Here is a 14247-nt window from a genome sequence, read left to right as displayed (position 1 = left end):
TTACTAACAGGCTTTAAGTATGAGAAGGACATGATTCATGTTTTAAAACGACAGTCTTTTTGGTTGTCATGTGTGACCTCAGGCAGGGAGTCCAGATAATGGATTACTGTAGTTGCCCACGTGAGACAGATGGAGGCCAGAACTAGGGTTGGTGGCAGCTAAAAGACGGAAGGATCCAACAGGATGGCTGAGAGAGTGGGGAGTAACTCAGCAGATGCACTGGCTGCACGGGTTCACACAGCGAGGTGTCAGTCGTGACTGCCAGGTTTCAAGCTTGAGAAACTAAGGAGATGTGGATGGCATTTATTGTGACAGGGAGTTCTTCATAAACTGAGTGTAGGGTTTTCCTAGCTAACAGGAAAAACACAGTGGAAAGTGACACTTTGTCAGTACAAGAGAAGTTGCAAGAATCTACACCATTTAGTGCCACTAAAACTGAATTAATCTTGAAACATCTGTGGTAATGTAGGACTGGTCTGAGAAACAAAATCCAGTTAACCCTCAAATCTGAGCCAAAGAATGCATTTCCCATCTTCAAATATCTAGGACCAAACACACATAATTTCTTCCCTCCTTTGTTTTCTACTTATCGCTCTTTTTCTGGTGGAGGTATCGTAACATGACTCTGAACTTATCAAATGAGGTAAAACACAGCATTGTTATTAGCCTCTGACTAAGAAAAAGGGTCCAGATAGACCTGAGCTTAGAAAGCAGACTCCAGATGACTCTGAAAGTAAACTACTTCACTCCTCCCTAGAGGCCTCTCTCAGAATATCAGGCTATGGTTTTCTTTTTTTTTTTTTTTTGAAAAAGATTAAGATATTAATTAGCCTTCTTCTCATTTACCTAGGTAGAACTCTTGCAACTCAGAGCAACAAATATCTTGGGTTTGCAGTTCAGACAAGGTCACAGGTGATAATTTCTTTTCACATCGATAATGTAGGGGACTGCTTATGAACAACACAGACTCTCCACATTTGGAAAACAAAGCAAACTTGGAATATCTTCCTTCTCTCCTCCCTGTTCTTCTTCAAGTCCCAAGTTGCTTCCAAGATAAAACCCTTTGAATTTAACTCTGAAAGCAGCTGATTTATTAACACAGATGCACGCTCACGGATTGAGTTAAGAAGGATGGTGGAGTAGCTGGTCATGGGGTTATTCACAGACAAAACCATTTGAGGGGAAACCACTTACATCACTTAGCTGCTTTGTGTTGTGCTGAGCCAAAACCATGCCCATGGAATCAGGCACACTTGTGAACTTGATGGTATCTGGGTGCTGTCTGTACTTCTTCTCGTTTAATGCATCACCTGCTTTTTTGACCTTCTCAACCTCCAGAGAACCAATTGGTATCCATCCAATGCCCTTGAAGAAGTGGTTGTACTCATCTTTATATACATTCTGTAAGAGAGTAACCTCCGATGAGGAGATATCCTAGAGCACACTCAAGGGATGTTCCGGAAATCTGCAATTCTATCCAGGGGGAAGGAAGAGCAGCCTGTCAGCCTGCTTGTTTCTACAGTGGCTCTCTTGGCTGTCTGCCACAGAGCTTCTTACTCAGAATCTGATCATAAGAAAAAGCAGTTCTGTCATTAGAGTGCATTATACATTCCAAGAGGGAATCCAGGACACATATTTCCACAGGTACTGATTTAAAAATGTGCCTCTTTTGACAATAAATTGGGCTTTCCCTTTGATTTCACTGAAAACTCCACTACTTTTGCATTTCACCCACACTGTCCACCTAGGCCCCTCTATCTCAGTGAGAGAGAGACATTCTCATTGAGCAACAATAAATGAACACCATTTCTTCCTTTTACCAAGGACAGTTTTTACAAAAACCTGGCTCCGGCAGCAGGAAATGCCCTGAATATCGAACACCTTCCTCATATAGCTCTCCATGAGTCACGCTGCAATCACAGAACCTTCCTGGTTCACTACAGATGACTCGCTATATAGAGACACATACATGAGAGTGTGACCTTGAGTTCAAACAAACAAAAAAAAACCCTTTCTTGAATTCAGAAAGAACAGAGAATGCTCATATTTTGCATTATACATATCACCCAAAGCAGGCCACCAGGAGCAACCATTCCCTCTTGTTGAGAACCGCTTAGTAGAATATGGCGCTATATTTGATCCATAAGTTAATAAAGATGTCAATGATTGTGATGAGAGCACAGAAAGCTAGTAAAACACAGCTTGCCTACCATGCCTTTCTTACTGTTTCAATGATGATTGTGTATTTTAAAGTGCATTTTTCAAATATCTTATTGTATTGCAAAGTTTAACTAAAATAGGAAGAAATGATCACCCATTTATTACGAACATCTCTAGGTCCGCTATATTACACATACTCACATCACTCTGAATCTGATTCACATTCCTGATATGCTCAAGACTCAGAGCATCAGGTAGGTATGTGTAATGATGTATCGGCTGCTTGTAGTTGACGTTGGTGGCAACATCCTGGGCCATCTTCGCAGCAGTAATGCTAACCATGTCCCCAGGGGTATGGTAGCTGGTCTTGGTGTTTTCATAGTTCTTCTTGTATTCACGATCAGACTGTAACTTTGCCACATTCATATAGTGAACCAGCTTGGGATCATCCTGGAGGCTTCTAAAACCCACTTGCTTCCCCTTTGCCTTCTCGTAAGCTTCCTTGTATTTATACTGCAGAGGAAGAATTGGATTAGCAAAGTCCTAAGCACTGGGAACATTGGGTGCAGCAAGTATATTCACATATAAAGAATACGATCACTTTCTGAAAGACCACCCAACACCCTCCAACCTGAGAGAGTCTAGAATGAAAGCATTTATTTCCAGCAGTGCTAGGTTATACACGAATGTCATGATGAATTCAGGGCCAGTTTCTTTTCTTTGTTATGAATTCTATAGACGATTTGCATGGTAAACTTCATATAAAGCCCACTGAGTTTTCATACTTAATATAAACATGACACGTTCCAAAATGTAAGACCAATCTCCCCTGGTTTTCCAAGGATGTGAATTTTCCTAATCCATCATGTTGCTTCACATCACAGAATACTAGAAATACTTTTGTTTTCTATTCTGATTGGCCCAGTGATATGTATACAACAGGTGCAGAAGAAACTCTAAAGAACTCTACATGAAAGATGTTTATACTCATATCTCTTTAGGGTGGAGGATAGAAAATATTACTATGTTGTCTCAGGTTAACTTCATATGGTTTTAAAAAAAAAAACCCTCTTCTTTTTAAGCGGCATCAGCTTGGGTGCTGCATAGACAGGTAAGTAGCTGGGCTTTCACCCAACCCCATTTCTCCAAGCTCACTGCTGAGGCAGTGCAGATGAATTGAGTAACTGAAGAATAAGGGAGGAACCCCTGAGCCCCTTCCCCGTTAGTAAAAACCTAACTGCAAAAGCTCTGCTGTCCGAGGTTTCTCACAGCTAAAATTAGCAATGGGGTATAGATTAAGTTATACTCCAGGTAATAGATCAAACCCTCAAATTTTATGTATGGGAATTCAAATCTACCCAAACTCTGAAGATGCTCTGTTCCTGCCATTTAAGCACTGATTTATAAACAAGAGTTTAGCAGGCAAAAGGACTATCCAGTGATTTCTAGACATATTAGAAAAAGTTCTATGTAAGGGCTAAAAAGAGAAACGATAATGTCATATTTTAGACTTTCACTTTCTCCTTAAACTAGATTTCATAGTGATGGGCAAACCTTTGAGGAACACATTTTCAGTCCCAGCCCTACACGGAAGGCTGTAGAATTCTTATACCCTATCTTCTACATGGTCTATATATGTGGCTCCTTTCTTTTCTTGTCTCAAACCAAAACTGTAGGCTCTTTGAAGTTTGGGGGAGAATAGATACATGTATATGTGTGGCTGAGTCCCTTTACTATTCACCTGAAACTATCACAACATTGTCTGTTAATCGGCTATACCACAATACAAAATAAAAAGTTAAGAAAGAAACTGTAGCCACTGGAATAGGGCATGACAGTGAAATCTATGGGTGTACATGCTTTTGGAAAATTTTGTTTTTCAATGATGGGAAGAAGTCAAGTGTATATTTTTTTTTCTATTACAGATGAAATGGGTATCAATTCTACTACATATGAAATAAATCAAAATTATATTCTAGAAAAGTGGGCTTTTCACATTTGGTTTATAAAATCTATCCATTTTATCTAACACCTTCTCAACCTTCTGAATACAATTATAATGCAGGCAGTCATCTGAATTTAATGTGTTAGTGTCAGTCAGGGTGTTCTCCTTGAAAATAAATGTGAGCTGTGAGGGAAATGTGTCAGGGAAGGTAATTTGGGCTATGAATCAGAGGAGAAAGCTGCTTTCAGATTTATGACAGCTGTACCAAGTGTGGTCAACTGAAAAGAATCACAAATTATTGAAAAAGTGACAGGTTTTCAAAGCAGTATTTGTGGAGAATTTCAATGTCATTAATTCAACATATTGTTTTCAACGTGGTATCACTTCAACAAGCACCCATTTGATTACTTAAAAAAAATACAGTCCACCAAGATTTCACCCAGAGTTTCAACTCACATCACTGGCAATGTTTCTCGATGCCTTGGCTGCAGTGATGGGTATAGCATCACCCAGCACATTGGTGCCCTTGGCTATTAAATCATGCCAGTCCCGTTTATAACACACCTAGGATGGAAAAGGAAAAAGATGTTGGCATGCTGTGGAGTAACTAGCAACAGTGATTCCTCAACAGCTGGGATTATTTTGTTCTTTCCCAGAGAGAAGCTAGAAGAATCTCCTATAGCATACACTGTTTTGAGAAGTCATGCTAATGATAAATCAACTATATTTCAATTTTAAAAAAAGTCACTTTAGCAAAATGTCCTACTTTATACAGTATAAAATTATTAGACTCTGTACTAATTATTCACCCAAGTCTGGTTTAGGCACACATTGAAGAGGGATACTGAGAAACTGGAGTGGATCCAGAGGAGAGAAATCAAGGTTCTAGAAACTACAGTATGTAAGGACCAACTGGAGAAAATGAAATTGTTCCATCTTATGAAAGAAAGATCCAAGAAGACCTGTAGTTAGCTTTAAAATTTTTAGGGTTATTGGTTAAAAAAATATATCATTTATCCTTATTTTTCTGGAGGATTAAAAAATTCCTCTATGTGCAAAACTAGGAAAATGAGAGGAATAGGGGTTGAGGTCTAAACAAAGAAAAAGGCTATCCCCTAAGAGTTGTCCTAGTACACACTGTCTCTGTAGTAAAGAATCTGCCCACAGTTCAGGAGACACTGGTTCAATCTCTGAGTGGGGAAGATTCCCTGAAGAGAGAAATGGCAACCCACTCCAGTTTTCTGGCCTGGAAAATCCCATGGACAGAGGAGCCTGGTGGGCTATAGTCCATGGGGTCACAAGAGTTGGACACTACTTAGCGACTACACCACCACCACCACCACCAAGCTTGAAAAGGCCGACTCAAGAAGTTCAGAACAATCATTATGAGGTATTATCTAACGGGGTTATAGAGAAAATTGACCTAAATTGTCAAGGCCTTGTCATACTCTAAAATTCTGTTATTTTATTACCAGGTCTGGATTTCACACTCCATCAAAAACATACTTACATCACTTAAATTGTAAGCATTGCACTTGGCCTGAAGAAATTGAGGAAGGTCAGGACTCATCGTATATTTATGTTTCACATCTTCTCCTTTAGCTTTGTATAAGATCTGCAACACATAGTCACAAAAATAAAATGCATTATGGATGGTACAAAAAGGAAAATATATTAATCACATGCTTAAAGGAGATTTTCTTGGCATAATCTTGCACTATTTCTATTGTTTAAACTGATCAAAGGCATCTTCCTATTTTAAGAAACTCAAGATCTTGATATCTTAAGGAAAACACAACAGCCTCTGTATTGGAGAGAGAAAAATCCTAAGAAAATTGAAATCTTTACTTGACAGAAATGAATAAAAAATGAGTTCAAATGTGAAATCCTAACATGAATAAAACAATTCACTAAAGCCAAAAAGTCATTTTTTTGTTAGTAGAGTTAGTAGTTCTCACAGTCTTGTGTTTTGTTCGTTTGTTTTTTATTCTTAGAAAAAGTTAGCTAGAGTCAATTCTGCTAAAAAACTTTCTATTATAAATCATATCAGTAAGGCACATAATAATTTTCTCATAATGTAAAGGTGCTTACATGTAAATCTAGCTTATGCCAAAGGTTTACCACTTCAAATTTGCCCTATTTTGTCATTTTAAAGATGTCTGAAAGACATCAAACTGTGTGGCATAGGAATCATACTGTGTCCTCCTCTTGATAATTTTTTTAGAGTTGCTTAATTTCTAAAACTAAAACAGAATCAGAATCTCAAGCAGACTTTTCATCTCTTGATTATCATTTATTGTATATACCTCCACTTCTTTAGCATGGAATACCATATGGAAATCGGTGTACATGTATCAGAAGTAAAATCTGAAAAGACTAATATCTAAAAGAATCCCCATCCAAATACAAAATAATTCCTTGCAGGAATCTAAGAGCTATCTTCACTTCTTCCTCACTGACTTTAGAACCCATCTCTACTCATTCGGAGAATCTCATTAATTTCACCTTCTAAACATTTCCCTTTCCCAAAGCTATTGCCTGAGTTAAGCCCAAATAAGGCTTCTGTTGAATTTCTGTAGCAGCTTTCTAATTCATCTCCTTGTCTCCAATCCTTCCCTTCTCCAATACAACCTCGGCATTTTTTGCCAATTACTTTTAAAACACAGATCTCATTATAGAGCTCCATGGATTAAACATCTTCAGAACTTCTTGTTACCTACCCACTGAAGTCCAGACTATGAATTAGCATGCAAGACCTTCAATAATGGGTTATAATCCTGGATTCTTCATCCTTCACTGTCCTTCCATTCACTAGTTCTTGACAGTCATATTTTTCATTTTGTCAGGAAAGTGGCATTTCTTATTTGCCAGAGAGGCTCTGGCAAGGAGTTGCTCTCTCCCCTTGTACCTACGTAGCACCTGCCTCTCCTGTAACATTTGTCTGTCTATATGCTGATGCTGTTTCTATCCATGCTTCTGTCTTATACTCCTTTCCTGTATGTTTTATCCTACATCCTACTCATTCTCATCCATCTTTATATTATCAGCACATAATACAGTGGAAAGTATTCAAAAACATTCATTCATTGAATTAATGAGTGCTTTTGATGTCCCTTTATTACTCTTCCATACACCAAAATTTCCTTTAGATCTATCTTTAGCCAGAGCATATACATTGTTCACGGACAGGCAGGCAAACAATTTACTAATCTCCGCCAAGACATAAGTCAAGTCTAATAATTGTGTATGATGAATTCTGAGGTGCAAAATCAACTACTCGTGTATTATGTCACTGTATTAATATTTTATATAGGAAAAGTCTATATTTTATATAAAGAAGTCTTTATACAGAATGGACTATGATGAATTTGCCACAATAAGATGTGAGGATTTAAGAATAGAATGTTTTACACTATGTCAAATTTATTCAATAACACAGAATTTCGAGGCCGTTAAAAATGGAAGATGTTTTAAAAAGACAAGAAAAAAGAAAAGTAGAAAATGTTAGTATCCGAAGTAAAAATAATTATAATTATAATTTTTAAATAAAATAATAATTCTAAAAGGAACAGAATAAAATTTTCAAATTTGTCTAGAGAATAAAAATGGCAAGCTGAATTTTTTAAAGCCTCCCTCCATCCTCTTGCATGCTCCGTTTTGTTGTACTCACATCACTGACTTGCTGTGTGTTCTGTTTTGCCTGGACCATAACTGGGGAGTCCACGATGCTGGTAAATTTGAGGGTATCTGGATGTTGCCTGTACTTCTTTTCATTCAGGGCATCACCTGCTTTTTTAACTTTTTCTACCTCCAGACTGCCAATGGGTATCCAGCCTATGCCTTTCATCCAGTTGTTGTAGTCTTCCTTATAGACATTCTACAGTGAAAGGGGAAGACAGGAGTGAGTGCCCCAGGCAGTGGGTTCTCTCACAAGGCCCCCACCTTAGACAGAGACTGTCTTGTGGAGGAAACATCACTTACATCGCTCTGTATGTGCATCATGTGTTTAGACAACTCCAGGTCCACGGCATCAGGCAGGTAGGTGTAGTGATGGAGTGCATGCTTATAGTTGACATTGCTGGCAACATCTTGAGCTTTCTTAGCTGCCACAATGTTGACCATATCATGGGGCGTGTTGTGTCTGGTCTTCGTCTTCTCATAGTCTTTTTTATACTCCCGGTCCGACTGTATTTTGGCCACGTTCATATAATGAACCAGTTTAGGATCATCTTGGAGACTTTGGAAGCCAACCATTTTCCCTTTGGCTTTTTCATAATCTTTTTTGTATTGGACCTATTGGGAAAAAAAGGTGGGTATATTTTTTAAGTTAGGAAGATTTTACTGAACATTGAGACCATGATTTGTTTTCATAACCAAACAATTTGATATTTGCAATGTTGCCTGGTAGAATTAAAATGTTAGAGTCTGTTTGTTTGCCTGTAGTTGCTTCTGCCACCCAAGAGAGGGTGGGGTGGGGATGTTACTATAATTCATATCACTGACAAAGTAAAACAAGTTCTTTTCCACTTCGACAGTGATAGAGACAAATGAAAATTTAAATATCTGGACTCCTTTGGTGGCTTATACCATCTGAACCATGAGGGAAGCCCAAATATTTCACAATCTCCACCAATTATACTATGCTTCTAAAACCAAATACCTGGCTATTTTAGGAGCAGTAGTAGAAAAAGAATTTTACTAGTAATAGTACAATTTTAATGAGTCTTTGGATATTCAAAAGGAGACCCAGAACAAGTAGTGTGCAACACTAATTGGCTCTGAATAATAAAGTGGAGAGAATTGAGTGTCCTTGAGGAGACCTGGGAAGAAGCCCAGGAAGCTGAGAAGCAGAGACAGAAGGGAACGTTTGTATGAGTGTTGGGATGGGGTGGCTGGAAGGGAACACCACAGAGAAAGGAGATCAGTGAGAGACCCTGGAGCACTGCTTTTAGGACACGGACTTCCATTATTCAGTCTTAGGGTATTTACCCTGGGGCAGTGTTAACTTCATATCAAACAACCAGTCAAGTTGTACTTGGGATTTGGAAAGACACCAAGAAGCAGCAGCTGTGTTCCATCTCTGGACTGTGCAGAGGGGAAAGAATAAGTCCAGGGAAGGAAAGCCCAGCTGAGCCAGAGCAAAAGCATCCTGTGCAAATCAGGAGCCTGAGGTGGTCAGAAAAGGTAAAGCCTCAGGCAAAGAAGCAATGGTGGGGAGGGCATCCCACTTCCTGCAGGACAGCAGGAAAGGCCTTGAGGCCATTTTATTTAAATCTCACAGAGGAAGTGACTTCAATTCCTGTCTGAATTGAAGTAAGACAGGAAAAGAAAAACAAGTCTTAACTAATGAAACCTAATGACTGACTATTAGGGGCTCCAACACTGGAAGTCTGTTCATCAGTCTGTAGAAGCAAAGAAGAGAGAATTCATAGAAATTAAGCAAGTTTTGAGATAAAAGTTTACCATTAGAAGGTTACGATGATGCAAATAGCAAGTAACTTCTTTATATCTATCAGAGGAATGACATGAATTTGTGCAGAATTATAGAAGAGAATTTAAAATTAGGGGGCTTGATTAGAACAGATCAGTTAAGGTTATACAAATCCCTACCCCCATGAAAATTCCGATCTGTTTAGAGAACTTTCCTTCCCGAATTATTTCAGCCTGGCTTGCTCCAAGTCAGGGACAGCAGACATGGTGACTTGGGTAACAAGCCCACCAGCCCACATTTTCTGGATACATACAGGAGACCACCAGCTGGACTTACGTCACTTGCCGCCTGCCTGGCTGCTTTGGCAGCTTTGATGGGAATCGCATCAATTCTCAGGTCGTATCCCTTCTTGCTCAAATCTTTCAAGTCTGCTTTGTACATATTCTGCAAGAAAAATGTTATTTGAAGATAATTCAGACCACATGCAGAAAAGGCTTAACCCTCCATGAGCAACTGAACCCACGTGCACACCTCACTGATATTGTAGGCATTGACTTTAGCCTGAATGAACTGGGGCAGGTCCGCTGGCAGACTGTACTTGTGAATAACTTCCTCTCCTTTGGCTTTGTAGGCAACCTGAAAGGAAATAGAAAGCATAAACAAATGAATAAAGTACAGGAAAGTGTTTAATGGTACAGGAAAATTTCTGAGCAGATCACACTGCATAGAGGAGTTTTTTATGAAACACACACTCAGAGCCATCTCCATATTCACCTGAAAATATCTGTAGGCATTTAAGGTCTCCTATGCCATTGCACAGGGTCTGATCTTAGTGCCAGTTTAGCCTTGGCAAAAGTCCCTTGGTATGAGCTAAGAACCTCCAGATTGAGGTGGGGCACCCACCTAGGAGCCCAGGGAGGTGACCCAATGACAAAGTTAACCTCCAGACACTTTTTTGAGCATAGGAAAAGATAATAGGGTAGGATTCACAAACTACCTATATTATACTTTGTGAGCGGTGAGTGACTAACAGAACTTAGGGGTAGTTTTTACTAAGCATGATTTTTCTGTTAATTCTGACTTAGAACTTAGGGGTAGTTTTTACTAAGCATGATTTTTCTGTTAATTCTGACTTAAAATAGTAACTCCTTCATATGATGTAGTATCTACATTCACTTTCCTAATCTTTCCTAGATACAAGTTTGTGTTTCTGGTTATCAAAGAAGTCCCTCTTACCTTGTCCTTAGAAAGCAAAGTATAATTGTGCTAAAAAAAAAAAAATTGTCAGCACAAAATACATAATCTTCTAAAGATATAAATAGGGTGTGACTTTATTAATGAAAAGCTGAGGGATTATACTGCTGCTCACATACTCGAGTCTCTTTAGATTGTGTGATAAGTACAGTGATCATTACATTTGGAATACACATATATTTGTATTAGTTAACATTTAAATACAGAGAGAATTAGCACTTACATCACTCCTCTGGGCTTGGTTAATCTTAGATTGTACTATAATTGGAGCATCTTCAATTGAAGTAAACTTGAGAGTATCTGGATGTTGGCGATATTTTTTCTGTTTGATGAATTAAAAAGAGAAAAAGAATATTACCTTCACCAAAGGCAAATTTGTATCAAAATCTTACAAATTCATTTTGTAGAGACAAGAATTTTTCCTGATTTTTAAAATGTAAAAATACTAGATTTTTTGTTGGCTTGGGTGGGCGCAGGGGGATACAATACAATACAATACAAAAGCCAGCATTTAAAGAGATCATTTTAATTTTCAATTGTTTGGGGACAGTACAGACCAATACAACTTTCAGGAACCGACTTCACTCTTTTAATTTCTTGCTTATGATATGAAAGAAGGCACTGTCAGCTCAGCAGAATCCTGAAACCTCACAGAGCTTTCTAAAGGATTAACAGAAAAGAGGCAAGGACAAGTGGAGTAGTGTTACATGACACTTAGAAGCTCTCAGGGGTGCCATTTTCCCTGTCAGCCGTCAGCAACTGAAGTTTTCCAGTTGAGGAACTAGGGCAACAGCTCTGGATTATGAACAAAGAAGGGAGCACTTTCACTTTGCAAGCCTTAATGTGGTTAATACATAAATTATCACCAAACTGCTGAAGAGACACAGGAGAGGAAACAGCGGGAAGGTGTCTCAACTGGGAGCTATCAACATCTAGCCCCCCTCATTCCTATGTTCTTTTCCTAGTTCTCTTCCTTCATGCATATTATAATCCCTCTCTTGTGTCTACAGAAGCATCCGCTCTTTCAACTTCAGACTTCTGAAAACCACCAACCCAGAAGAGCTCTTTCTGAATGACCTCTCTTGAGTAGATAAAAGAGTTCGACCCAAAATAAACAAACAGCAGTGCAAAACAACAAGAACAAAAACTCGGGTGCGGAAGACAAGCCTCACTTAGCACCTCTGATCCTGCTTCGTGTGGTCTAACTTCCTGGATGACAGATTCACCTTACAGCAGTGGTAATGTTCAGCTGTTGTCAAAGAAGGGACTGCGTTCAGAACCCCAGGATCACCACTGTTTCTTTTTAGACTGAATATATACACTACTTCAAAGTCATCGAGAATATAGCACAGGGAACAATAATACTTCAAAGAAAAGTATAACTATAATTGTCATTATATGCATAATTTACAATCACCATAGTTTGGGGGGAAAAAAATCTGTATGCCGAGTTGGACAACCAAAATGTGATATAGCCATACAAAGGAATACTACTAATAGAAAGAAATATATTTTGGACACATGTAGAAATATGGATGAACCTCAAAAACATGCTAAGTGAAAGAATCCTGATTCAAAAGATATTTCAGGAAAAGACAACATTATAGAGATGGAAAGAATATCTGTAATTGTCTGGGGTTGAAAATGGGTGTGGGAATTTTTGGGGGAAAAATTAGCATCTTAAAATTCAATTGTGGGTCTGACATCATTGAATATATGCCCGCAGCCAACTCCCTCCTAACTATTTTGAAGGCAAAGTATGTGAGTAGCCTCCATAATTTCAAATATTCTTTTTCCTGCTGCTAAAACAATTCCTAACTAGTAGGGGGAATCTCATGAAACCCAAGGCCAAAATTGAAGCAACTTTGAACTAATCTCTTGATACATCCAATGACCTAACCAAATTTCCAGTCCAGCCTCCCTTGACCATGATGATTTCACTGTTTTATGTATTTCAAAGTGTATTACTCATTTACTAGCTTGCTTCTGAAAAATAAAGATGTGTTTACCGTTCAAAAAAAATTCGGTTGTGGGGATGGCTATACAACTGTATGGATTTAATAAAACTTGTCAAGGGGTACACTTAAAATATGTAAATTCTGGGTATGCAAACTATACCTCAATAAAGTTGTTGAAGATATTTCTGCCATAAATGGTTAACATAAATGACTTTGGTGATGTGAAGGGGTACAATTATCTACTGAGACAATGAATACACGTGATAATTTGGTTTCTTCCTGTAGCAACAATACCAGAAAATGAAGTGGTAAAGGAGGCCCTTCCCATGGTTTGGGGGGAGTTTAACACGACACATTCACAACTCTGTCTCTGTGACACACAGAGAGGTGATGGCTGTACCTCATTCAGAATATCTGATGCTCGCTTTGCCTTTTCCATTTCTAAGGACCCAAAAGGCACCCAGCCACAACCCTTCATCCAGCTGTTGTAGTCAGCTTTGTATTCGACCTAGAACACCGAGAGAAAGGTTACACTTCTTTATTCAGAGCCATCCTTATTTGTAAAATCATTAACATTCCCCACCCCCACCCCTCGCCCCACAAAAATGCTTGCAAGATTTCTGACCAGGTTCCTTACTCCATGCACTGAAGTTATTTTAAACATTTCCTTGGGGAGAGATTTTAACAGTCTTCAGGTTTTCAATGTTATTGCTAGTTGGCATATATTCTCCTTCACCCTTATTTCCCAAGTATGCGGAATTATAATTCCAATCTGGAAAATGCTAAATTCAAAACTGTATTTCAAAGAATAAATGAAATTGCTATATTTTGATCATCAGATCTGTTTGCTCACTAGAACACTAGTATTGTGTTTCTATGTCACTAAAGGCCATATTGAAGATAGATAATTTTGCTTATTTGCTGATAAAACTTGATAGAAATTATTTGCATTAAGTGTTTACACACATTGCCTTCATGTGTAACGGTCAGCTTAAGAGTGTTTCTCCATTAGCTAACAAAGCATTTTAAAATAGTTGTATTCAATATAATTTGCTTATGGAGAGCAGTTATCATTTGGAATTGAACCTATCTGGGGGACAGTTACTTGATGTTACTAAAATAATAACCTACTCTTAAACCAACTCTTGCTGTCTGGCTATAGATGATACCTAAAACATATGCTCTAGATACAAAATTTAGATCAGGGGTGCCTTTTAAATGGAATGAAAAATCAAGAAACCACTGATTCCTGCCTTTGAGAAAACTGTGATCTATTTGGGAGGAAGAAACATAACAAAATGACACAAACAAAAGGATAATAATGCATAAAACATGAGAATGTAAAATTGTACAGCTGATACAGAAAATAGTATAGCATTTTCTCAAAAAAATTAAAATAGAACTATTTTATCATCCAGAAATTCTACTTCTGTGTATATACTCAAAAGGATTGAAAGCAGGCTCTTAAAGATACTCATGCACCCATGTTCATTGTAGCA

General features: G+C 38.3%; 1 protein-coding gene across 1 annotated transcript in view; it reads right to left on the bottom strand.

Annotated features, from left to right (window-relative positions):
- The window catches only part of NEB (nebulin), a 211255-nt gene that overhangs the window by 157986 nt on the left and 39022 nt on the right, over window positions 1–14247 (bottom strand). The window contains exons 27-36 of the mRNA XM_068968129.1: window positions 13149–13256; window positions 11014–11112; window positions 10068–10172; window positions 9873–9980; window positions 8087–8398; window positions 7776–7982; window positions 5616–5720; window positions 4562–4669; window positions 2362–2673; window positions 1195–1401 (exon numbers count right to left, since the gene is read on the bottom strand). Coding sequence (XP_068824230.1) covers window positions 1195–1401; window positions 2362–2673; window positions 4562–4669; window positions 5616–5720; window positions 7776–7982; window positions 8087–8398; window positions 9873–9980; window positions 10068–10172; window positions 11014–11112; window positions 13149–13256 — 1671 coding nt within the window. The remainder of the gene's footprint in view (window positions 1–1194; window positions 1402–2361; window positions 2674–4561; window positions 4670–5615; window positions 5721–7775; window positions 7983–8086; window positions 8399–9872; window positions 9981–10067; window positions 10173–11013; window positions 11113–13148; window positions 13257–14247) is intronic.

The sequence above is a fragment of the Capricornis sumatraensis genome, chromosome 3, assembly GCF_032405125.1.
Source record: "Capricornis sumatraensis isolate serow.1 chromosome 3, serow.2, whole genome shotgun sequence".
Classification (NCBI taxonomy): Eukaryota; Metazoa; Chordata; class Mammalia; order Artiodactyla; family Bovidae; genus Capricornis; species Capricornis sumatraensis.
This window is presented reverse-complemented; position numbering and strand designations above follow the sequence as displayed.